This window comes from Heliangelus exortis, chromosome 1 (assembly GCF_036169615.1).
Source record: "Heliangelus exortis chromosome 1, bHelExo1.hap1, whole genome shotgun sequence".
Classification (NCBI taxonomy): domain Eukaryota; kingdom Metazoa; phylum Chordata; class Aves; order Apodiformes; family Trochilidae; genus Heliangelus; species Heliangelus exortis.
The window spans coordinates 186633018-186659532 of record NC_092422.1 but is presented as its reverse complement, the minus strand read 5'-3'; the positions used below and the strand labels follow the sequence as shown (position 1 = coordinate 186659532).

Below are 26515 nucleotides of genomic sequence, written 5' to 3'. Positions count from 1 at the left end.
CCTCTTCCCTTTATTTATCTTCTGACTTAAAAAATGCATCTAACATCACTCAAACTCACCTGTATCCTTTTATTTCCCTTAAAACTTACTTACAGGGTGAGCCTTATAAGCTTCCATATTTTTAAGTCAGAATGTGATTGACTATTAGTCAATAATTTTGTAGTTGTAATACAATTTCAGGTTTGTATGTTTTATATCTTTCAAATATGTTAAGAAGGGAATAAGTATAATATTACAATTAAATTAAATTTATTATAGCCTTGCATACTAGTGAGATTTATTTTATTGAAATTCTTAATCTGAAGAGAAGGGACAAAAAACCCCAGTATTTTTGATCTTTTAGTCCTGTCAGTATTTCTACTCTTAACATCTACCAAAATACTAGAGTAGGGTACATTTGTTCAATATTCTGCAGATACCACACACCAAATAATTCTATTTTCCATATCACATAAAACATTTCTATATTAAAATTGCACTATGAAGAAACTAAGATTAATTACTACATCAGTGGAAAAAATCTGACATGTGTCCTTTCTTACATAAAAAGGTGTGGTGCTTTCCACCAAAACAGATAACTGCCAGTAAAAACATAGAAAAATGGAAAAGATTATGATATTCACCAAGGAGTGGCTGCACAGACATATCACAAAGCTGTAAAGTACCCATTACCATTACAAGGAAATAAATGTACCTGTTGTTGTATGACAATGCAGCAAACATTCTGTATGTTACTTAATAATGCAGAACAGAATATGTCAACTATATAAATCCAAAATCTTTCATTTTTAATAAAATAATGCATATATTTATAGCTATGGCTGAGAAAGACAAAGAATAAAGTATATAAATACTTCAGACATATAAACCTTTTTTTTCCTTCAGGGCATAAAAACTGATTCACAAGCTGAAAAATATTTCCTTGAGAAGAGCTGTTCCCAATTTTAGGGTTTCAAGAGACTCTGCACATTTCTTTGAAGCACATGAAGCTGGAGCCCATCTGAACCAGCACAGTTTTGCTCTTGAATAGATCATTTTAATTCTATGACATCATGTTTTCCTGTCCCTATGTAAATTCTTGACTATAAGATCTTGAGATCATGTGACAGGTGAAAAGAGACCAATTGATTTGACAGCTGAACTCTTGAGGTTGAATGGGATTTTAAAATTTTCTTTAAACAAGAACTGGTGCCCTCCTGAAATAAAGAAACTAGTCGATAAGAAGAAAATAATCTGGACAGAGGATTTTTAACACTTCAAGATGGGCAGTGGAGCCAGTTCTGAGAGCAAGGAGTCAGCAAAGAGATCCAGAGAACTGGAGAAGAAACTCCAGGCAGATGCAGAGAGGGAAGCAAGGACAGTCAAACTACTACTGCTGGGTAAATAGAACAAAAATTGCTCATAATTCTTTTCCACTGGGGGGGTTATTTTGCTATGGAATTACATTTCAGTATAGTGGATTTCCAGTTCTCACTGGTTTATTTGAAGAACATAATCCTGTAATTCAAGAACAAAATATCTGTGAACATCCATGAAGTTACAAGGACAGGCTTGAAATGGCCATATTTCTGCATGTATTCAGATTTAAATATAATAAATCCTTGACTTTGAAAATAATTGAGAAAAGAATCTACTGTTATAATAAATGTTATGATGCTTATTTACACAGAATGGGGTACAGATATATTTTTTCAAAGATCTATATGCATTCTTTTGCAGGATGACTAAATGAGATAACCGATTGCATTGAAAATCCACAGGTGTCATAAGATGTTGATATTGTTTATTTTCCAAACTGTTGCACTTCATTTTTCATGGAAATAGAAAATTATTTAGAAGGGCTTTTTTTTTCAGTGTATAAAAATTATATTGTGGACAGGTATTGGAAAGTAATGGAATGAGATTAATACAGATTAGTATTCTCACAGACTACTACTGTTAATCCATACTATGACAAATTCAACATTCAGCAAGTGTAATGGCAAAAGAAAAATTATTTTTTAATTGGTATAGCTTTATTCTTCTGTCTTTTTTTCCATGGTACTATGAAGCCTACAACAAATATCCAAGAGTCCAGTAACACTGCCAGTACATATGACATATATGAGAATTTACATTGGTTCTTCCAAATTAATAGAAAAACAGTCTTTGATTATTGAAATTTTTCTTATGTTTCTATTTTTTCCTTCATTGTGACTGCCATGGTTACAAATGCTTTTGAACTGACATTTACTGAGAGTTAGCTAGATTCCTCAGGTAAATAAAAGAGCCTAACTCTTAAGTTTTCTATCTTATGCAAAAAGCTTACTTATACCTGTTGAGAATCTAACTATAACTAGTAATAAAGAAATAAGAGAAAAACACATCCACATGCGTTTCTCAAATAATAATAGGAAAGTTACAATTTCCTACACTTTATGTACCAACAGTATCCTGATTCCAGTTTAAAAAGCTTTTCAGCCCACTGAAGATTATGAGGCTTTTCTGTCTCCCGTTAACACATTAACCCACAACCCTTCTTAGGCAAGCTGCATTTGGTAAAAAAAAAACAAAAATAACCAAAACATATAAAACAAACAAACAAAAAAAACCCCAGTAAAAAAAAACAAACAAACAGAATGCTTCCTTTTAGGCTTTCATCAAGTGTCAACACTTCATATATATTTTTACAAAAAAAGGAATTGGAATATTGAGTTGTAATCAGGGTCCGTCTACTCTATCTTCTATCTGACCTTATCCAACACTGATCCATGGAGGAAGATGTAAAAAATTATTTGAGATGAATTAATAGAATAAAAAGGACATTTTCAGATAGGCCATTTTATTATATATTATGACCTGCAGACTTTCATGCTTTGAGAATAGTACTGGAGGCTGTCTAACACCAGGACACAAATTACCTGTCCCAGAACATATGTATGTATTTAGTATTAAGGACTTCAGTTTTAAATGTTTCCTAATGTATTCACTCAGTCTTCTTCTGACATGATTAATATCAGTCTCAAGATACCTTTAGTAAAATACTTTGAGATTAATTGCTATCTATGTGAGAAATACTTTCATTTAATTTGTTTCAAATTGGAACATTTCTTTTTCATCAACTTTAATCAGTCGACATAATAATCAGAATCTGAAATACTTTCACTGAAGTCTTCTTTATAGAATATTTTTCTACCATATCTCCATTTATTCATATCACAGATGATAAAGATTCAGATTTGTCGGTGGGTAATGCTTTGGAAGGTCTTTTCTCCTGGGAAACTGTTACAACTGGACTTGGTAAAAATCACGTAGGAGAGAGAAACCAAAAGATTAGGGATTTAACAGCTTGAATATTTTATTCCTAAAGAAGCAAGAAGTGAAAAAATGTGTCCATTTTTTGAGCTTGTTTTACAGCTAGAGTGAGTGTCCCTTGAACAACTGGAATCCTAGGTGCTGAAACAATGTGTAAAAGGGGTCCATACAGCCCCTTCCCTAGTCAACCAGAATAAATCTGCTATGTTCAGATATGTTTCTGTTATCTTTCCATACCTCTGAGGTGATCTCAGAAATAATTCAAATTTTACACTTCATAAATCAGAGGCAGCTTCATTGAAGTCAACCAGCCTAGTCCTACTCAAGTCCTAGGTTTCTGTTCATCCAGACTGTATGTTGTCTCTATATTACAGACCAGTCATCACCATTATTTCTTTTGTAGTAGGAAGACTGGTAGGAAATACCCAGGAAAAAAAAATCAGTACGAAGTTATTCCATGTGATCATTGTGCTCTTATTCTTAAATGTAAAAGAAAAAAAAGCAAAAAACCAAAAAAAAAATGTGTTCAGACGATTTGCTGAGAGCATTATTTAACATCTAGTTTGGTGTCTCTTCATCCCCCTATAGTACCTTTTACAAAAAAGAAATTACATCCAGAAAACAGACATCACATTTGCTTATGCTAAGTTTCATGATCTGGGCAAACACATTATCTGTGTTGAGGTGATAATTTGCAGTTTATATGATCTACTCATTAAAACTGCACAAATAAACTGAAGGAGGAGGGAAAATATGTCACTTTCTGATGTTCCTCATAAGTTGTCCAGGAGCCAGGAGAGTTACATCCTCTGTGTTAGGTGTTCCATGATGTTGAGGCCATCCCATTCCTCCACCTTGTCTGCAAATCTAGCCTCCACATATTTATACTTGCAAAGTACCAGATTGTTTTTTGAGTCCGGAACAAACTTCAAGGTGTAAGTTCTATATCTTGCCTAGCACATGACAGACAGTTTTCATACTTTGTAGGAGGCCACCTGCACTTTATATGTGTGTAAAGTACAGCACACTTTCAAAATGTGGCCAAAATAGCTGATGCTTATAGTGATGTTTCACAGAAATAGGAAACTAGCTTCAGCTAAAATAGTAATTAAAACTTGGAACCTATTTATTTTTGAAGTATTACTCTATGGCCTCATTTTCTACTGTCTTCAGCAGCAGGAGAAAACTCGCCCTCATTTCAGCTAGTCGTCCTCAATTAGAAATACTCACTTTTAGGGCACAACTCACATTTAATTTAAACATCTGCTTCATGGTAACAAAAGCCAAAGCTGTATGTTTGTTATTGTTTTAGCATACAAATTTTTTCTCCGTAGACTATAAGAGGCCTCTGACAAGTAGTCTCAATGAAGTCGTTTATAATACAGAAATTTAAAACCAGTTAAATGAGTCAGTTGCTGTAGTACTCAAGTCAGACTTAACATCCTGTTACTAACATCAGCACTGGGAGCAAAGTGGTCTAATAATCATATTGATTGAAAGACACTGATTGAAATCATATTGATTGAAAGACACTCCAGTTTTTTGTCTGTTCTGCTCTGTCTATATGTCTTGATGGCCTCCAGGAAAGATGTTTGTCTGTCCCAGAGCAGTGGGATGGTTCATGCTGTGCTGCTGGGGAATGGCTTCTTTTCAGTTTGGTGCCTGCAGCCCACACCACACAGCACTTCTCAAGTCTCCTCAAGCCCCAGGGTGCCCAGAAACATAATGGGCTCAGGACACAGTGGGGTGCAGTTAGAAATATCTAAAGGAGGAAGAGAGACATTACAGCCTGCCAGAGTGCTACAGATACCTCAGCTGAGGGTGGATGTGGCATGCTCTGGGGCATAGTGAATCTGATCCCTGGGAAATATGGGAGCAAACAAGCATCAAACTTACTGGTAGCAGGGGTATCTTTCAGCTCCTGGGAGCTGAACCTGAGTTTCCGTCACCGACATAGATTTCTGTACCTCTATTTTGTGTGCTTTTATTCACCTCAAGGAAAAAAAGCCCCCAAAGACACAGAAAAATAAGAGGCAAATTGAAAAATCTATGTCTTAAATATGTGAAATGCAAAATATAAGCTATGGCCTATTATCACTGGTCTGCATCAGGCTGAGCTAGAAATATTCACAGTGACAGAGTTTTTCAAAGGCCAATTAAACTTTCCAAGTTTCAGGACAGGACTAAGTTTGGACTAAGTTCTCATCTTTTAATCAGAAAATATGGGCTCAGTTATAATTGCTGTTTTCACTGCCTACTAAAGAGAAGCTGCCTTAAACTCTGTATGCAGTCATGCAAGGGCTATCATGATGCACTTTTGCTGCTGTTTCTGCAAGTAGAAGGCTACTTGTAGTGGCTGGAAAAGCAGACCTATCCCTACTCCTATGCCCTGCTGCCCTGGCTGGAAAACCACGTTGCACAGAAGTGGGAAGGAAGAGAGGAAGCAGGTGTAAAGTAAATTGTTTCTGAGGCATTTCCTGAGGTGCAAATGCTGCTATGACTAACATCATATCCCAGAGTGAGACCCAAGTCTGAGAGTCATCTGTTGTTTAGATAAAGTCATTGCTGGATCATAAATGAAAGATGATCAGAGGTAGAAAAATGCACTCAAAAGATACATATTATGCCTCCTACTCTATTTTAGCGTTTTCTTCCTGATCTGGGAGAGGTTCATTGCTGTATGATGCTTCCTGGAACCTTTCTATGAGGTGAATGTAGGAATTCTCAGCACAGCCTGCTCTCATCCTTACAAAAAGTGTAGCAAATGCCACCTTGCTGAAAAGACTTTACCAAGCTCTTCAGAAAGGCATAGAAGGGGTAATAGATGATTTATAGCAAATTTGCATTTTTTCCAGCCTCTGGCAGATGGCAGCATCAACCCATTTTGCATAGGCTCATTTTTCTCTTGTACTTTCTTCCATTCACATAATTGGCTTGAGAAAATGTTTTGCATATGTTTTGCTGTCTGCTGTAATTCATTTGAGTAAATTAATCCCTGTCATTTAAATGTTATTAGCTTTATAAATCTGTTTGTAAAGTCTGTAATCATTTTTTTTTCCATTCACTGAGATTACCTCAGTTAAAATACCTGTGCCTCAGATTTTCTGTTCTGTAAAAGTATCTGACTCTGTCCAGTGGTAAATGATAATTTGCAAAGAGAAAGGCACTGATGAATACTGTCCCACGGACTGATAGTAAACATCAAATCCTCTCTTCAGGTGCTTTCAAAATCTGGCTCTTGTTTGGCAGTTCTTGCCAAGCCTCACCACTCTCACTGGCAGAAGTTATGATACTGGTGATTACTAACTTTGCTTTAGATAAGAAGGGCGAATTAACTGTACATAATTTTGTCTAACCTATACCCTAGTTCTGCAACTCTCTGTACAAGCAAATGCCTGTACCTTCCTGCTAGCTATGGGCATTCCCCACAGAATTATTCCCCTGCTGGATCCCCTTCATTGCTCTGCAGGTTTCCCACTTCCAACCACACTACTTGATAGAAGACCATGTGGCAGGGGAGCTGACAAAACACCAGTGTCAAGCTGCTTGTTGATGTGCTGCCTCTGCACCATGAGCCAGACCAGATACAAATCTCCATGCTCTGTTCTTCCAGTTGCTGATTGAAGATGTCTGAAGAGCAGGGAACTGGGGGTTTGGCATACAAAAGGCCATGATACACATTAAATGAGCAGCTACAAATCATGTAATGAATGAATGCTATCAGAAGCTCTGGGTTTTTAACATTTTTCTGCCCACCTGCCAGGGGTAAAATCAAAATATGACACATATTTTGTTTCCTTGATAATTAAAGAATCTATCTTTTTCTTACAATTGACTGAATGTTCTTTTCTTTTAAAATGTCCCTTACCTTTACAGAATATATGAAATAATTCTTTTACCAAGATTTCATTCTTTTTAAGACTGAATAGACACTAGGGTAGGTTATAGTTTATACAATATGAATATAGAACATCCATTTGTCTCTTCATAGATACAATATTGTGTGTTCCAAGGAGTTATTTTTAATACTTGCTACTTATTCATGTACCAATTACATCTTCTCAACATTCCCCTTCTGCAGGTGCTGGAGAGTCAGGAAAGAGCACTATTGTAAAACAAATGAAGTAAGTATATGAATATTCATAAACGTTGCTGAATTTGGAGTGTGTAGTATAAGCTATCTAGCTAATATTACAATATTTATGCTTATTCAAATAATTAAAATCAAGTTCTGATTCATCAACATAAAAGAATATACGAAGTGACTAATACAGCTAGATTGGTAATCAAATCTGTCTGATCAGGTCATGCATGGTTCAACTCCTTACTGGAGATCAGGAAAGCTGCTTCGTTGCCTTTGGTAGGAGTTAGAGTACTGTAGTGAGAACATAAAATATATAAAGCCATCACTATGGCAGATCCACCTAGTCTAGAATCCCATCTCCTGCAGTGCTTAATGAAGGATGTTTTCAGAAGATCATCAAACCAGACAAGTAAATACACAATAAAACTTGCACTGGCTTCCCCAATAGTATCTGATGATCTATGACTCAGGCAGCATCCTGAACTAGAGACAATAAATGTGTTGCATAGCCTGCAGAGAATTCCTGCCTACGTTTCTCTGGAATATTTCTAAACCAATGTAAACTAATAACATCCACAGTATGCTAGAGCAACTAGTTCCACAGCTTAATTACATATGATGTGAATCATCTCACATTATTAAATTTTTTATTTGGTCCCTATTAATAAGTCTAATTTCATTAGATTTCAATGGATTGCTCCTGTTGGTGATCAGAAAGATTGTTCTCAGGTCTTCCACAGGGCAGGTGACAAAATATTAATACTTATCACAGTATTTTTACATACAGTAAATCAGGCTATAACTAAATTCATTCTTGTTATTCTTTTAAGGGCAGCAAAACAACTAATCATGTATCTGGTTTAAACAGATAATCTACCTGAGTTCCAGAGACAATATTACACAGGTAGCAAAAATTTTACTTTTCTGGGTAACCTCCTAAAATATTGCTTTTGTATCCAGTCTTATTTTCATAGGCTGTGACTTGGTCTGCTTCTTAGACCTCTACAAATACAAAAGAAACATTGTGCAAGCACTGTAGCTGTTTAGACATGACCCCACTTTGTAAGCACCAATCTCTTTCAGGGATAATAAGTTTTTTTTACACAACCAACAAAATTATTCTAAATTGAAGTTCTAGCTATTTCATATCTTCATTTTAAAGAGTGAAGTAAAAATGTTAAGTGATAGTAATTTTCTACAATTCAAGCAGCTGGTTTTGGAATAAGATAAATTCAGAACCACCATCAAATATTTTCCTCTAGTTAAAGGGTGGATAATTTTATTTCTGGTATGAGTTCTGATCAGGAGACCCTCCCTATTCAGTGAACCACTGAAATGCACTGTACTGAAAGCTTCCCCAAGTAGAAGCAGATTAAAGATGTTCCTCTGAACTGAGCATTTTAAGAAAGTTGACAGCCCTTAACAGCATCAAGGATAGGGCAGAAAACTGCAAAGCTGAGTTATCTTCAAAGCCCTGTGCATTTATGTGCTGTCAGCCTGATCACAAGACCAAATTATTATTATAAGAAAACTGTTCATGAAAATTATAATTTTTCATATAAAATGTACTTTTTCTGTCACAACCAGGGACTTTTTTTAAAAAACACAATTTTTTCAGAAGAAAATCCATCTCATTTATTAATTTTTTCAGTGAAGTATAACATTTTCTAGACAAAAATGACAGCTGATTACAAAAGAAGTAATTTTGCTTAAAATACCATTTCCCACCAAAATCAGGGTAATTCTAGTCCTATTAATATAATTTTCTAATTCATAACTCTCATTCTTTCCAGACTGAAGATTTCAACCAAGCTTAAGACCTTTCACTAAGCTTTGCACTGTTTTAAATGTAAATGTGCCCCAAGAGCCTAAAAAAGCTAGGATGGTTATAGGGGATAAATAAAAAGAAAAAAACAAGAAGCTTCTCTAAAGCTCTGTGCTTCTGATCAGACCATTTCCAATGTGTCATTTAACTTTTTTTAAAACCAAGTTGAGTATTTCTGTTCTATGCTCTAAGTTAAGAGTGCAAACCTACTATAAACAACTTAGTGAATGAAAAGCAGGACAAAAATATTTGGTAACACTTCATGCTTGTTGACACTGAATCAACACCACCTACCTGGTGGAGAAGCCCTTTTCACATGAAAAAAAGCCAGGAGACTAAATTTTTTACCCCAATAGAAACAATTTAGATGCTATGACTGATAGCCTAACAAACTGTGCCTTCAGCAACCTGCATTGATTTTTTTGAAGTCATTTATTTTTTTCTAGGAGGATCAGGGAACAAAATTTTCCATCTGCTAAAATGCTCCTTCTGGCTATACAAGATCTCAGCCTGTTTTACAATCATGCTTAAAGAATGATGGATCTCTATTAAAAAGGTGCAAATTTCACTGCTGGCTTCTGCTAGAGGACATAAAAATATTATTTAAAAAAAAAAAAAAAAAAAGAAAAGAAAAGAAAAGGAAAGAAAAGAAAAGACCCACCAAAAACAATTACATGAAAAGCCTCAAGCCAACCCAAGTTTTCTTTCTATAATTACAGAATCTAGTTTTATTTCAGAATCCTGCATTTTCTTCCTTCCTTTGTTCTCTCACATCCCAGATTTTTGCAGCTACAGGCAAAACACCCATCATCACCAGAAATTCTGTAATGGCCACTGCTGTGAGACAGACAAAGTAGTTCATCTAAGTTCAATGTACTTCATAAGGTTTCAGTTTCTGTATATTTCATTACATTAATTATAGAAAAGATGCTGCTTTCACAGGTGGTAAGGGTGAGAGTGAGGAGACCATGCATAAAGTACCAGTGCAAGGTTCAACATTGATAGCAAAGGAAATTATTTCTTGTTCAAGGTGATCTGACTCAGTAAAGGAGGATACATACACCAGTGGGCAGTTCTGGACTTCTGTGGTACTTCATGTATAGGACATGGCTTTGTGTGCTGTTTTGCATGAGCAGTAATCCAAATGATCCAGTGCATCGTCATGGAACCACACTGGACTCCTCCAAGTGAATAAGCCTCCACTCTGAACCATTCTTATTATTTCATACAAATCACTTTGTTGACACAGGAATACACAGATATTTCAGAGGATGGCAAAAAAAAAGTTTCACTAGTGTGTCAGACAGCATAAAACCACTCCCCTTCATCTTTCCCCCATGATCAACAGGGTTCCTTTGAATCTTGCAGATTCATTTGAGCTCATGATTAAAACAGCATTCAAAACACCAAAGCTTCAAAACAGAGTTTATTCATTTTCCTGGCCTAGAAGTGATTGACGAAACATTTAGAGAACCCCTAACATCCAGTAGATGCTATTCCTACAGATACAAGAATACAACTCTGGAATTTTCTGACATCCATGAGTTGGAGAGACATATTCATTTGTGATCTGGGGTTTTTTGAGTCTGTGCACAAGCGAATTATTTTCTGACAGGGCTGACTTCTCCCCTTGAAGAGAAAGTCTCCCCAAGATACACACCTGTGTGAGCTATCCCAACCACCAATAAACAGAATACCAAAACCCAGAAATTTAATAACCCGGCCTTCGTCTCAGAGCCACTGAGGTGAGGAAGAATAGAGCCTTGGTTTCAGTTTGCTGTTTATTTGTTGCAAGTATGCTGTGCCAAAATGGGTGAAATTTTCAACCTTCTTCATGATATAATCTGCATGTTGATCTTGGAGAATTTTAACCACACACCATTCTCCAGTCATCCTCTCCAGGATGATTATGAAATTATAATCCCTCTCTCAGAAGTGGAGTTATTAAATTTGACTGCTAAATTTCTTTGTCCTCAGACATACAGAGCAAATCCTTTGGAGTAATATGTATGTCGCCAAAGCCTATAGATAATAACAGTAACACCTCTCAGTAGCTAGAAATTGTAGCTGATGTATTATGATAATTTGTTTGTTTTCTAGAGGAATACTGTCAGTGTGTATCAATAATTTTTCTACTCTAGATGAGATTCAGGTTATGACTAAACAAGCAATATGAGAGCCCATGACAAACAGTTTGAGATCCCAATCCAGCTACGCAACTTGCCCTGTGTCAAGAAGAATGGGCCTGTGCCTCATTCTGGATTCATAGATTATTTTACATCAACTCAAAAGGCAAAAAATTAATACCTATCCACTCAGGCTGAGGAGTCAAAACCTAGCCCCATAAATTTATCTCCATATAGATGCAGAAACTGCTGTTAACCTTTTCCAGCTAAACAGACAGGTTGACCACTCATAATTCTTTCCCAAATGCCAGGTGGATTCAGGTGTTTCTCATGGTGACCACAGAAGCATCTGATCTGAATATTTATGACTTTGTTTTAATGCATCCTATAAACTTTGTGTTTCCTATTTGTGCACCAGGATCATCCATAAAGATGGTTTCACATATCAGGAACGCATGGAGCTCAGACCTGTCATTTACAGTAACACAGTGCAATCTATCCTGTCTATTGTGAAAGCAATGACAAAGCTAGGAATCAGTTATGAAAACCCAGCTAGAATTGTGAGTATGACACCCTTTCCCTTGAAATAGACATTAGAATACATTTTTTAATAATATAATAGAGACTAGTAGAACAAAGAGAGTTCAGTATTTGTTTTATGATAGTTGGAAATTAAGTATTGCTTGAGTTATACATGTCCTTCCTTATTGCCATTTTCTCAAGACTAGTGCCTGATGTCTAACTTTTGCATATAATGCCTTTGAGTTTGTTCCAGAAGAAATATTCAACTAGCAAAAACATAAGAAAGTAAAGAAAGAAAAAAAAAAATCTTTTCTTAGTTGCTTAGTCACATATTTATTTGTATTGGGAAATAAAAGAAATTTCACTTTTATGAACAATCCTTGGAGCTCAGCCATGTAAGGAAAGGTCATCTGGATATGTTGGGAATACTTGAGTTTGGCATTGCTCCCAGAGCAGAGACCTCATTGCTGTACAGAAGCAGCACTGATGCATTGGCACTGCAGAGAAATGGAGTCTGATCTTCCTGGCATGGTTCACAATCCTATGTGCAAGAGCATAAAGAAAGACCCACAGTAAGGAGATCTCCTATCTTATGACAATGGTGCTAAATTTTCAGGGACTGATGTAAAGAAAAAACACATCCATTCCTTCTCAGTGTAATGACTTAGTCTACTGCCTTTAATTCAGACCTTGCTGAGAACTGGCCTCTCAGAATATCATCTGGTTCTAGTTTTGGCAAATTCTGCCTATTCCCTAGAGGTTTATCTCTGAAGGAATTACATCCACTTATCTGAAAGCTTTTCTGGTTCCAGAAGTCTACATTAAATTTCAAGGACATGTGGTACTTTGACCTAAAAAATGATAAACAAATGCTTCAGAGGCTACTAAAGTTCATACAGTCATTTGACAAAAGAAACTAAATGTTTTCTACTTGTATTCTTTTAAGGTCCATGAATGTGAGCCTTCCAAGCAAATGTAACAGTGCCCAAAAGCAGCACAGAGAAAGTAGGCCCCTGTGAAAGTGCTGCAACTTGGTTCTTCCTTCTCATCTGTGATAGACACATGTACTGCTTAAAGATCCATTCCCCAGTCTGCATGGCCTAAGAGAACTGAACCTTGCAGTTCCTAGCCACAGGTCCTGGCTCACCTTCTAATATCATCTACGAGGTCCAGACTCCATTTTCCATCTGTAGTGGAGATCCATTCTGCCTCTACCCCAGTACTTCAGCCTCTTTTTTTGCCACTAAGTTGTCCTTTCTTGCAGACACAAACTTGGCTTGAATTTTCTGTAAAAATTTAATCCATCTATAAGCTTGAGTTGTTTTGACAGAACCATAGAAATATAAAATCATAGAATCAGTATGGCTGGAAAAGACCCTTAAGATCATCAAGCCCAACTGTTAACCTGGCACTGGCAAGTCCACCATATAAGATTTGGTTTCACCTGGACTTTTTCTTGCTTTGTTGTTGTCCAGATTTAGCTGTTTAAAGTAATTTAGCCTGAAGACTAGGATTGAGTATGACAGCAATGGGTTCACCATATTCCAGAACTAGCTGTAAACACCTGTAAAGTGTTCTTGTAAGTGCCTCAGCACATAATTTTTAACATCTGTTCAGGTGAGAGAGGTACTTTTTTTTCTTCCTGAAGTGCCATCGCAATCTATTTTTAACACAAAATCATCTGAAGTCTGTTTAAGTGCCATAGAGAAACAAAATATTATATAAACCAGGGTTATGATAAACTCAGTCTGCCACTAGCTTTCTTTTTTACATAAAAATCAAAATCCAGAGTTCCCATCTGCTGCATAATACTCAATGAACATTTACCATAGACTGGAGGCTATGAGCTCAAGGATTCCCACTGTAGGCTACTCAGCCATCTAATCTAACCTACTTGGAGGATAGCTATAGTTATGAAATTATATGTGGTATCTCAAAGGAGAGAACATTACGACTCTTACCTTAAGCTGAACAAGTGCACACCCTGGAGACAACTGAGGGACACATGGAGGGAGCATCAGTCCCCTCTGCTGATCCCAGCTCTGAGTGAGAGGATGGGACTGTAGCATGGAGTTGGTTTTGTTTAAGGTAGAAGGGCAACAGTACAGCTGTCCTCCTTTCTCTCTTAAATGAAGGCAATTCTCTTGTTGTTACTTCCCCCATTTTTTTCTTATTCTTCACGCTAATTCTAATATTTTAAAAAACCTGCAATTTTTTTACTTTTGATCAGTTTCTGACTTCTATGAAGCTTCCATAAAGTGCAGCTTCTATTGAAACATAAAGATCTAGTAGATTCCTAAAATAAATTTCTTACAAATTATTGTGTAGATGTTTTCTATTTTTGAATAAAACACAGTCCCTGCCAAAGCAGTGTCTGTCAGAATCCATTTCTACTTTTGCAACTATTTACTGCAAGTCACTTCAGTTATCTACTTATATTGCTAGGAAGGAATTATATTCTATAATTATCCACTGCTGTGACAGTGTATCAAATGACCCTATTTTAATCATGCTCTTTATTTACAGTACATTCCTAAGCTGTTAACCACTGAAATGAAATATTTTAATATAATAAATTATTCTAAATCTTTTTTGATTGATTGTAAAAGGAAGAAATTACAGAACAACATTCAGGATTCTATTCAGTTATAGATTTCTTCTTCCTCAAATTAAAAAAAAAATGTACTCATTAATTATATTAAATTTCTCACTGTGACTTAAAGCAAGACATTTTTTCTTCCAAGCATATTATTAAAATTATGTTTAGCTATATGTTTCTCTTTTAGTACAATATGTTTAAGTTTTAAATATCCTTTGTCATTTAAGTTTTGATACCCCACTACTTTCCCTTACAATAAAAGTCCTTCCAAGTTGGACTTTTTGTGGACTTTTGTGGAATTTTTGTAAAATGAGAGTCCTTCTGTGAACAAAACAAAGCAATAAAAAGATGAAATCTCTGTGAATCACAATTTAAGTCTAGCTTTGGCACTAACTAAAGGAAAGTGAGCTTGCAAGTGGATGCTTATGTGCACTGGTAAGTATAGCCACCTGGAAAAGTGGCTGAAAATGAGAAATTTTTGCCCCTGCAACTCCTTGTAAACCAAGCACGTCTTCAAGGAGGTGGAGTGGCACGCTGTACTTGCACAATACTCACTTACATTTCTCTTTAGGAAGATGAAAAGAAACTGTGTGCCATGGCAACAGCTCTGGAGGATGTTGACATGTCTTCTGAATTGGCTGAAATCATCAAACATCTGTGGAGAGACGGTGGGACCCAGGCCTGCTTTGCCAGGGCAGCAGAGTACCAGCTGAATGACTCGGCAGCCTAGTAGGTGACACCAGCTGCAGGTGCAAGGGACAGCAAAGGAAGGCTTGTGACATGCACTCTTCCTCACATGGAGAATAACCTACAAAATTATTGTTCATTAATGTGACAAAGAGCAAGGGATTTTGTGACCCTGGGTCTCCATGAAGGGTCAGGGTTCAGCTGGGTTACATCCCTGAGCTTTGACTTTTCAGGAGTCCCTGGTTTGGTTGCTTCTCCAGCTGTTCTTGCAGGCTACAGAGCTCCTGTTCTGCTGTTTTCTCCCTGAGTTCATATAAGCCTGAGAAGGGAGGTGTCACCTGGGTCTGAGTGTCTTTAGAGTGCCAAAATCTGACTTTAGACCTGGGACAGAGGGTTGTTCCAGCTGAGGTCCTTCCTCCAGGATAAGCAGCTGAGGTTTCTCTGCTCCTGCAGCTCCTCCCACAGAAGCCTGCAGGGTGAATTCCCACCAGGTGTTCACAGGGAAAGGCAGGAAGGGAGGTTGGGTCGGGAGCCAAACTGAGGGCAGTAATTGTACTGCCACTAATTGTAGAAAGTAGAAGGGATACATAATGAAAATATTAAAAATTCTTCTACTCTTTTTATCTTCAAAATCAGAATTAAGACCTTTCTGCGAGGTATCAAAACAAAGAAAATATTGCCTGTGTTGATTTGTGACTGATCTGGCAAGATTTTATGGCAGCCTCTGTAGAAATAGTAGACAGAGATCTTTTGTTTCCTCACATATCTTTTCTGACAGACCACACTGCAGTTCCTAGCACTAAAACCCCATGACAAGTCAGTCATCAAAATGCTTCTTGAAATAAATAATAATAATTAAAAAAAACCTCACCAAAACTTGTTTAGCATCTTAATATTGTAGTGTGTACACTATGACTGGCAGCTTAGGCTTTGCTGCCTAAACTGAAGATAAGAGTCTAAAGTAATTCCTTCTCAGTGTTGTGAGCTGTATCACTTTAAACTGCAGGTTCCAGTATTTGAGGGAGCTAGCAAAGATTGTAAAGGTGCCAATAATCATTATTTGTTGCTAGAGTTACATTAAAAACAACACTGATGTGTTTTTCTCTAACACTTGCCAAAATCCTTCCAATCCTCTTTCTGTACCTGATGCTTCTGAAAACCAAGTCTTTGGATCTGAAGCATTAAAATCAACTTAATTTTTGCCCTTGCTGCTGGGCTTCTAATCACCAGTTCAAAACTTGCTAGAGACAATCAACCGTCTAATGCTGTGTTTCAATTTCTTTGAAAACTAAACCTGTGTTTTTCAGCTTCTGTAAAGAAGCTCCTACACAGAGGACTGATTTATACGGTGTAAACTCTGACCTTCTGAGGTCTCTGAGTCTTTCAATTATTAATTCATGCTAACAAAGTTTAATCACTGTCTGTCTTCGGTGTGTTTTACTTGAAAAAAAAAAATAAAGGTGCTTTTGTGCCACCTAATTCAAGCAAAGGAAAGGTCAGGCATTTAGACTCCTTCCTTTGCCAGTAGAGAGCCAGCCTGCAGTATCCCCTTGCAGCTGCCTAGAGATCTAGGAAGAATCTGAAGATTCCTTTCATTCTCAATTAACAAGATAATTAACTTGGCTGAGTATTTTATGCAATGACATTTGGCTGTGTTGAACTGAATTCTAGGTGTTTGTGTTACGAAGAACTATTAGAGCTTTTAGCAGATTTTATAAACAAGGGCTTACTTTAGTGCTTACATGGTTTCTAAATTGCAAAATTACTTTTGTTTATGCCTTCCACAAAGGTGAGCTGAGCTGAGTTTACCTCAGGCCCTACTCAGAGAACCAGAGCTATATTGCATTTTAGTTTTTCAAACACATTGTTCCTTGGACTCTGTGCGCAAACACTGAATTACTCAGATCAACTCCTTTGAGAGTGGATTTCATCTATTCAACTTAAAATAAGAAAAATCCTATTTCCAAGCATTACCTAAAATCTCCACATGAAAGAGTCTAGCTTTTAAATTTTTTTTTTTTTTTAACTTACAGATGTATGAAATTCTGCAGACAAGGATGATGAGTGATGAGGTTTATTTTGGTAACTGTATGAACTGAACAGTAGGATTTCATGCTGGTCAGTTTGTGTTGAGAAGGAGGGAAAAAGGCATGAAGCCTCATCAACATTAGAGAGACTTTGTTTTGTTTGTCAGACATGAGAGGCTATGAGTGGAAATGTGCCAATTGGAACACCAAAAGCTTGAAAATGCTTCAACTATTGTGTGTGGTTTCTTGCTTTTGGCTTTGCTCTTTTCTCCAGTATTTGTAGTTAAAAGGTAGGAAGCTACCCAAACATCACCTCTTCTTTATTTTTTGTCAGTTCATAACCTCTTTACCCAGATTCCTAGACCAGACAGTAGGATTCACAGGCTCTGTACAGCTGTACAGCAGAAAGTTACATACCAGCGGGAGAGACAGGAGAAGGATTGGTGGTAAGACAAGAGCCAGCTTCAAAGATCTGTTTTTTTTTCTTTTTTCATGAAGATTTTGTCTCTGTATACCAGACATAAATCCAGATAATCCAGTCTTTTCCAGAGATTTGTAAGAATTCTAACCTAGGTGGTCCTCAGCTTCATTGAAGCTTCTGGTGTAGATTATGAAATACTTTTTTTTTTTTTAAATGATAATGAACCGTCCTCTTATAAAGTGATAGTTCTGCAGGAAAAACAGCTGCTTAGTGTTCAAAATATTACACCCTCTCACTTAAGAAGGAAGATACTGTTACAACAGGTCCAATAGGCTGCAGTAACTTCTAGTCAATATGCTTTTGAAAGATGCTTGCAGAAGCAAGGCTGTGGTGGCAGTTCCCATTTTCTGAAAACAAGTGAACAAGATTTCTTTCCTGACAAGGTGTATTTTAGCATCCCTGAAGAAAATAAGGATTTACCTGAACTAGAACTCTGAGAAGTATGTTTATTATATGCAACTAAATTATGCTTCTATATAAAATGGAAAATAAAAATTAAAAATGAAAAAAGAAAAAAAAAAAGGTAGTAAAAAGAAAAAAAAAGAAAAAAAAAGAAAAGGAGAAAAAAGAAAAGGGTTCTGGTTTGCAGATCTAGATAAAATATATTAAAAGTGTTGTAATATGAAGTGATTAGGTAATGTTAATTCACTAATCACCCTTTCTTTGATTCTCCTTAGTTACCTCAACGATTTGGATAGGTTAGCAATGGCAGACTACGTGCCCAGTGAGCAAGATGTTTTGCACTCCCGAGTGAAAACAACTGGGATTATAGAGACTCAGTTTTCTTTCAAGGATTTGAACTTCAGGTATGAAAGCCATATTTGACAATTTTCTGTGATTTTATATTTTTAAGTATTTTCTTTCAAAGTTATTGATCTATTATAATATTGGTAATCACATTCTAATATTCTTGAATCCACTCACTTAATATTTTGAAATTGCAAAAAAAGCAAGATATTTTAGTATCAGTACTCCAACTTTAAGCATAAATGGACCATTATTAAGAGATCTCAGAATATCAGGTTCTAAAAGGACATTTTTACATGCATAAGTGTCTAAACCCCATTATTTGTATCCTGCCATTTGAATAATTTGTGACATTCATGAAATTTGCCTACCGAAATGTTCTTAACAGCATGCAAAACATTTGATGACTGCTAATTTGCATGCACTCTCAACCTTTCACTCTCTTCTTTTGAAAACAGAAATAACTGCTCTTAATATTAGAATACATTAGAGTTGGCAAAAAAATAATAAATTTCTGTCCCGTGGGAAATTTCAATATTAGCATGTATACCTTCATGCTCATTTAAGATGAAAAACAAAATGTTCAGAAAAAAATCTGGGAAATAATGCCTCTGAGAAATTTGAGTGAAAATAATTGACATTCTTCAGTTACTCCATAATTTTTTTATGCTTGGTGAACAAATTAAAACATCTAATTCCACATGAAAATGGATCTGAATGAATTATGATTGTTTCAGTGTTCTGTGAAGCTTTTCTCTGTGGACTGAATACCATAAGGGCTGGGGTACATACTGAGGAATGCAGTCTAGACAAGAAACCATCTGTAAGGATTGACAGATGTATAAAGCACCAGGATTATAACTTTCTTTTCATGTGGCAATTGAGTATCCCCCAAAACATTTATTCCACCACACAGATGCCTTGACACAATGGAGATCACATGTAGAAAATAAGATTCTGAAGTAGATGTCTTACAAATAAATTATCACCTACTAATACATGGATTAATCATGAAAATTAATCCCAGGAAAAAAAACCAGAAATGCTACAGTGCAATGTCATAGACATCAGTTTCTTTTTCTCTGCTTAACATATTTGCAGATAGCTTTTTACACTGGAACTAAAATCAGAATGGAGTAAGAAATCATCAGAGTGCAATCCCTCTTTGACATAAATGCTACCAGTCCCCATAGAAGAATATCAGAATTAGTGTCTAGGTTAAACCAAAATGCAGCATAATTGAGAATTAAGTTACCTGAATGTCTGTAAATAAGAGGAAGGCTCATAGTGATACCACGAGCACAAAACCCACTGGATTTAGCTTCTCTGCTATGCATCAGAGAGTCAATTCATTGGTGGTTTTAAGTACCTGAGTAATACGAGGGGAAATCACTAGAAAATAGTCTGAGGTTTCTGAGTTTCTGTAGGGATGCAGAGCAGCTGTAAATCCACCTTAGCCAGCAAGTTACTCCTCTTTGCACTGCCAGAGCAATGCAAAACATCTGAGGGATCCAGATGTCTCTTCAGTTAGTTTGATCAGTAACAGAGAAACATCTGAGAAAAAGAGACACTTCCACATTCAGAGGGAATTTTGGCTGATGTCCTTAAATGAGGTTTGGGGCCACAAGCTATACGTAGATTAAAAAAAACTTGAACAGGTACTTCCAAGCACTTGACCCTCTTCTGAACTGAATGAGGCAGAAAATGTTTTGTATTTGAGCAAAGTCTGTACCCCAGTACTGCTCCAGGGAGCAGAATTACAGCTCCAAAGACAACACCTCTTGGTATTTGCTACCTTCTTAGTGGTTACTTCACTGGTTTAGTGTAATTTAGCTTTCTTGTGCTCTTCAATTTACTTCACCAATGTTGACTTTGATTTCCAGAGCTCAGAACAAAATCAAGTATTTTTTTTAAAGGGTCTGATCTTCACAGTTCCTCTCCTGCTGTCATTTCCATTGATGTGCTAGGAGGAGTTTGACTGAAATCAGACAAGTTTTATTTTAGTCTTCAGGTCCCACTACACGTATCATTAGGACAAATGAGTATACAACTAGTCCCATATCTGTAGGTAGTTTTCCAAGAGCAGTGCTGGGAAAATATAGAGCTTTCAAGACTAACTTTGACTGTCTCAATAAAAGAAAAAGATTATCTCATACCTGAATGCATTTCCTACCACTCACAGAGTCAGTTTTACATGTGCATATGTTTAGTTCTTGGCTGACACTAGAAGAGCTAAGCAAACTAATGTTAGTACAACAAAAACTGCCCGTAAGCATTGCCCCTGGCCTTGATCTTGTCCTATTTTAAGTGACTTCTCATGAATATTCACAGTGCCATATGCTAAATTCTTGGAGGCAGATTCATTTGTATGCTTGTGAAACTACAGAAGGCTCCCGTCATCCTCCTTTCAGACTTACATACCACAAAGCAAGAAATACACATAATGGCAGGTGACTTTTGGGCACTAATCATAGCCAAATGTCAATATGCTGTCTTCATTCTAACCTCCCTCTTCAGCAGGCACACTGAACTCAGTGAAGACATGCTTGGAAGAATGCCACTACTGTTATCAAAATCTCACTCCACAATAGCTTCCTGATTTCCTAATAATTCACATTTATAGACACCCAATGATCAGACAAAGAGATTAAATGTACTAGAAAAAGATTAATTTTCTCTGATTATTCCTCAGCTGCAGAAACAGCTCATCATGAGCATTGGGAAGGGTTTCATTTCTTCCAAGCAGGATGAAAAATGATAAAAAATAACCTTTGTTTCCATCAGCTGCATGGTGAGGAAAACAGGGGATCAATACAGTAAAAATTGGTGTTTTGGTGACAAATTATTCCTTGTCTGTTTATTATTGACATGATTTTTTCATACTGAATCCCAATATCACTATAAAAATTGAGTCATTATTAATTTTCAGATAATGCAGGAGAAACAGTTTCTCTGCAGTTTCTAGCAGGAAGGGATATTCCAACAGGGGATTAAGTTTTACAGTTTTAAGTTTAATGACAGACAGCACAGGGTAAAGTCATCATACACATAAGGAAACAGAAGAAGTAACAGTAAGATATATCAGACTTTTTACATGTTTTTATCCTTTCCCATGAACTTCAGAAATATTCAGCGTTGGCGTACCTAATGTCAGAAAAATAGTAAAAAGAAAGCCCTGTCTCTTATCACTGAAGAACTGCAAATATAAGTGGACATTTTGAAAGTTAGTGTTAAGCAGAACAATTGTAGCTGTGACAACAGCTCCATCTCAGTTGGGTCCTAAGTAGGTTCCAGCTGGGTACCCTCAGTTGGCTTTAGACCCCAAAAGAGGAGTCCATTAAAAGACTCTACCCAAATGTTATTTCTGGCAAAGACTGAAGGAAATTAATACAGAGAAAGAAAATCCTGCAGTTTCCTCTCTGCAAAAGAGGGGTCTCCTGCTCCCCATGAATTGCTACATAAACAGCAGCTAATGAGACTGACAGGGCAGAGACCCCTCACACTCAAGCAGATGCTGCAGGTTATGCAGTTACCTAAGTGGCTGTGCCAGGGCATGAGGAGATGCTTAAATAGAGCTCTACACCAGCTAATTAAACACACCAAGCAGGTTGACCCATGACCAGCTCCCATCTATATGCTTTATTGATCAGTGTGTCAGTTCAATACAAGCAAAACTATGAAGTAACAGATGACTGTGGATTTGAGGGTCTTTAGTTGATGCTTCATGTATGAAATCTGTCCTGAATAAATTCTTCCTCAGGGCTTAGTCCTGCACTGAGTTCTTATGCAGAACCCACTTCCTTTACACAAAGCATCACACATACTGAATGCATTTCCTATATGCAGGCATTTAGGTCTTTACAATTAATTTTATGCCTACTACAGAGCTATAAATAAGACAAAGCAATCCTTGACTTGCTGGAATAGAAAGAGACCAATATTTGGAAAAGCTAGATATTTGATTGCACTCTACACACTAACAGCATGACTACATCCTTGTTAGGTAGTGCTTTACATTTTACACATCTTTTTTCTGGACAGGATGTTTGATGTGGGTGGACAACGATCAGAGAGAAAGAAGTGGATTCACTGCTTTGAGGGAGTTACTTGCATCATATTCTGTGCTGCACTCAGTGCCTATGACATGGTTCTGGTGGAAGATAAAGAAGTGGTGAGTCAGAAGAGACGAACAACCCTTTTTCCTGTTAAGTTCTAATGTACTCTCTGATGGCATATCAGAACTATTCCTGTTCCCTAATAACCATTTAAAGGCTATTCTGTTGTATTGGTTCTTGTCAGTAAAGAACATTACAGTAAAACTGACATATGGGGATAAGATTTGTCAGTCTCTCACGTCTACCTTTTGTACCTAAACAGAATAGAATGCATGAAAGCCTTCAGCTGTTCAACAGCATCTGCAACCACAAGTGTTTTGCAGCTACTTCCATTGTGCTGTTTCTAAACAAAAAAGACCTCTTCAAAGAGAAAATAGCAAAAGTTCATCTGAATATCTGCTTTCCTGAGTACAATGGTAAGTCTGGAGTTTTCAGAACAAAATACATTCAGTGTAGGCTATCCATAAAAGACTGAGCCTTTGACTCAGGTCACCTATACACAATTATTTAAATACTAAGCATCTTATCTAAGCATCTAGTTTTTCTCTCAAAAGAATGGCATGGGGCAGACATGGACAGAATTCAATTCACCCCACCTAAAGATACTCATCCTAGGGTGAGGCCACCTCTTTCTGGAGTTGCTTATTTCTCTCCATTGGTGGTAGATGAAACTGAGAGAACAAGAAGTTACAGATGGCTGAATTGTGGTGTGATGAACCCAGTCAGTATTTCAGTACAAGTCAGTGGCTTATCACTCCCACACATCGTTACTGAATCCAAGTTTTTTGTCCTTACTTCAAATACCCATGCATAAAGAAAGTTTATCTCTTTTTGTATGTCATGGTAGTGTCTTCTGGAAATAAAAAACAGCAGCTGTTTTCATCTGATGCAAGTGAATAAATAAGGCTATGTCAAAAAGTGTCAGAGAATAAACACTTTTATTTTAGTATTAACCTAATGTGTTTGGAATAGGTAGTGTCCAGAATAAAGCATAGTTACAGCAATATTTTTATTAGAAGATGGGTTCTGTGCACTTCCTGAAAACCAGCTCCTTCACTCCCTTTCTCAGGACACAGCAACAGAGCAACCCAAAATTGCTTAGTGCTTCATTGGGATAATCAAATATTATGTGCTAGCCTCAGTGGAACTACATCACTGTGCACTGCCTGAGGCTTCACACAGGATGGGAGCCAGCAAGGGCTCTCAGCAGGAGCCTGACTCCAGAAGCCTCATCCTGCTCCAGACCTACAGCTAGGCTGCTGTACCAGTGTTCCCACCTGCTGTTGTTGAAAGGAAAAAAAAAAAAAAAAGTGTGATGGAATTATAACTGAATATACAAGCATCTGAATTTTTCTCTTTTTCCTTCTTCATTTCTATATCTCTTCATTTTTGTACTTCCCACCAATTTTGCCACATGCTTATGTGATTCCCCTTTAATTTATGCTCCTATTTTTTCTTCTGTTTCTCTCACTTTCTACTCTAAGGTATTTCACACTGACTTAATTAGGAGCATTTCAAATCAGAAATAAGACCTTCTGGTTAGATGTGGAAACTTAAATTTGTGAGCAGTTTAGATACAAAACTTTCATATCTAGTGGATGAAGTTGATTCCTTTTAAAGGAAAAAAAAAAACAAAAAAGGAAAAAAAGAAAGAAATATTAGCAGCTGTGAGGAAGTACTTGATGAAATGTGCCTTCTCTTTCTTTTACTGTTCTCTCCACTCTCTCCACTAGGGCTAAATACATTTGAAGATGCTGGAAATTACATCAAGAAACAATTCCTAGACTTAAATATAAGGAAAGAAGATAAAGAGATATATTGTCACTTGACATGTGCAACAGACACCCAGAATGTCAAATTTGTATTTGATGCAGTCACAGACATAATAATCAAAGAAAATCTGAAAGACTGTGGGCTTTTCTAGCCATTTCATTCCCTTGCTCACAGCCTGATTTCCTCCCAGTACACTTTCTCCTTTTCAACCTGTGTGCTGACTGAAATAAAAAACACTAGGGAAGAAATAATATCTATTAGGCTGCTGTTAGCTGTCAGTTGAAGCTTTGAGTACAGCCTGAGCACTGAAGAGCAGCACTGCCTTTCTGTATGTTATGTGAAGATTGAAAAAAATGTTCCTGCACAGCAGAGGTATCAGCTGCTGATAAATTCTACTGGACAGAGATAAAACAGATTTTGCACTGCCTGGATTTCTATTGCTGCCTGACCTGTAATGCTTCACTTGCTTGAGTCCTTGTTTGTACTGAAACTATTGGGTTTCCAGTTTGTATTGAAAATAATAGATCTGCAGTGATGAAGTTTCTTGATCCATTTCCAGTAATAAATAAATCTAAATTTAAATTATCACTTTGACCTGTCGTGACATCATCGTTAATTACTGGGTGCTTTGATGCCATAAGAAAAGCCAAGGTTTCTAAGAAACAAACCCATGAAAACACACACCTCTCAAACGCAGTCTTCAAGCAAAGGTTTTAAAACATGGGATGGATTTTGCCCAGTAGCCTCGAAGTTAACACGGGCCAGACAGTACAGCTTGGGTTTGCTTCTCCTGATGGAGGAAGTCCGGCCAGGCTGTTTTCCCGAGTTTCTGGTAAATCAGGGGCAGGAGTGAGCTCCACGCTTGGTGATTCTCCAAGGGAAGGGGCTGCGGGGCTGTCCCTGGGCTCCCCGTGAGGAGGGGACGGGGTGGGCAGGAGCTCCCAGAGCACAGGCAGCTCCGACTGCCGGGCAAAACAGCACTCCGAGGGCACGGGCAGAGCGGGAGGTCTGGACACGGGTACTCAGAGCCGCACGCAGGTGCGCTTAGGGGATCTGCTGAGGACAGACCGAGCAGGACCGGCGGCTGAATCCCAAAAAAAACCCGAGAGAGGAGGGAGGGAGAGCGGGAGGGCGGGAAGCGCTTCCCCCCCCCTCTCAGCCCCGCAGCCGCCTGAGAGCCGCGAGAGCTCCGGCCGCCAGGGGGCGCAGTGGTAGCGCTGCTCCCAACGGCCGCCAGCGCCTTAGCCGCCATGGGGCCCTCGGCTGAGGCAGGCCGGAGAGAGAAGGAGAACAGGGACAGGGGAACAGGGACAGGGGAACAGGGACAGGGGAACAGGGACAGGGGAACAGGGACGGGGGGGACAGGGACGGGGGGGACAGGGACGGGGGGGACAGGGGCAGGGCGAGAGAGGCGAGAGGATGGCCGAGAGGAGAGAGCCGCTTTCCTGCCCACAGGGTGTGCGGTTGCACTGCTGATAGGAAACCGGCAAGAGCGAGTGAGTCTGCTTACTCATGGGGTACATCTCCTGTGGGCTGGCTCGACGCAGACGTGGAGCTGGATCGCTCTCAAGACGGGCAGATCCTTTGAGTTCATGGAGGATCTCTGGATTTACCATGAGGAGTCACTGAGCTGCTGAACTGAGGCAGTGACCTGAGGTTAAGCCTGTGCTGACAGGCACCTGGCACTGAAGCCTGACCCTGGCTTGCAGTGACCCAAATTCTGCCAGAATTCCCAGACAGGGCCAAAGTCTGAGGCATGAGGAGGGCTCCGCAGACGGATTGTTGTGAGGGGCAGAGGATGCACGAAGCCTGTAATATCTGCCAATGGTTTTGTTACATGGTGGCCTTTTTGTACTTAGCTTTCCATGTAGTTCCCATTTTGGTTGAAAAGAACTTATTATTTACAAGGGAAATTAGTCTTTGAGACTGGATGGAAGCATGAAACATGATTCCCAGAAAAGATAGCTTGGACATTTCCAAAGGTCTTCCCAGGGATGGGTCTTCACTTTCCATAGAAAAGACACTAAATAATAGAAAACAGCTTTCCCAGTCCCTAACACTAACCTTGATTGTTACTGTCGCTAGAAGTAAATTGAACATGAGCAGAGAGTGATGAAGAAAAAGCACCTTCAGCAGTTCAAAATCTATTCTAAATACTATTGCCTGGACTCATGATTCTACTTTCAAAACCCTAGTTGTAACCCTGATCTTAGCCCTACCTTGTTTCAAAATGTA

The 26515-nt window shown here is 37.9% G+C and overlaps 1 protein-coding gene and 1 long non-coding RNA gene across 2 annotated transcripts; one reads left to right on the top strand and one right to left on the bottom strand.

The window, feature by feature from the left end:
* Positions 1–710: 710 nt before the first annotated feature.
* GNAT3 (G protein subunit alpha transducin 3) lies at positions 711–24865 on the top strand. The gene is made up of 8 exons (XM_071734037.1): positions 711–1379; positions 7376–7418; positions 11748–11889; positions 15022–15179; positions 18323–18451; positions 22434–22563; positions 22770–22923; positions 24241–24865. The coding sequence occupies exons 1-8, from the start codon at positions 1262–1264 to the stop codon at positions 24429–24431; spliced, it is 1065 nt and encodes a 354-aa protein (XP_071590138.1). The 5' UTR covers positions 711–1261; the 3' UTR covers positions 24432–24865.
* Positions 21383–25465, bottom strand: LOC139791606 (uncharacterized). The gene is made up of 2 exons (XR_011723972.1): positions 24965–25465; positions 21383–23787 (listed from the first exon to the last, which is right to left on the bottom strand). It is a non-coding gene; the product is annotated as an uncharacterized lncRNA (long non-coding RNA).
* Positions 25466–26515: the final 1050 nt, after the last annotated feature.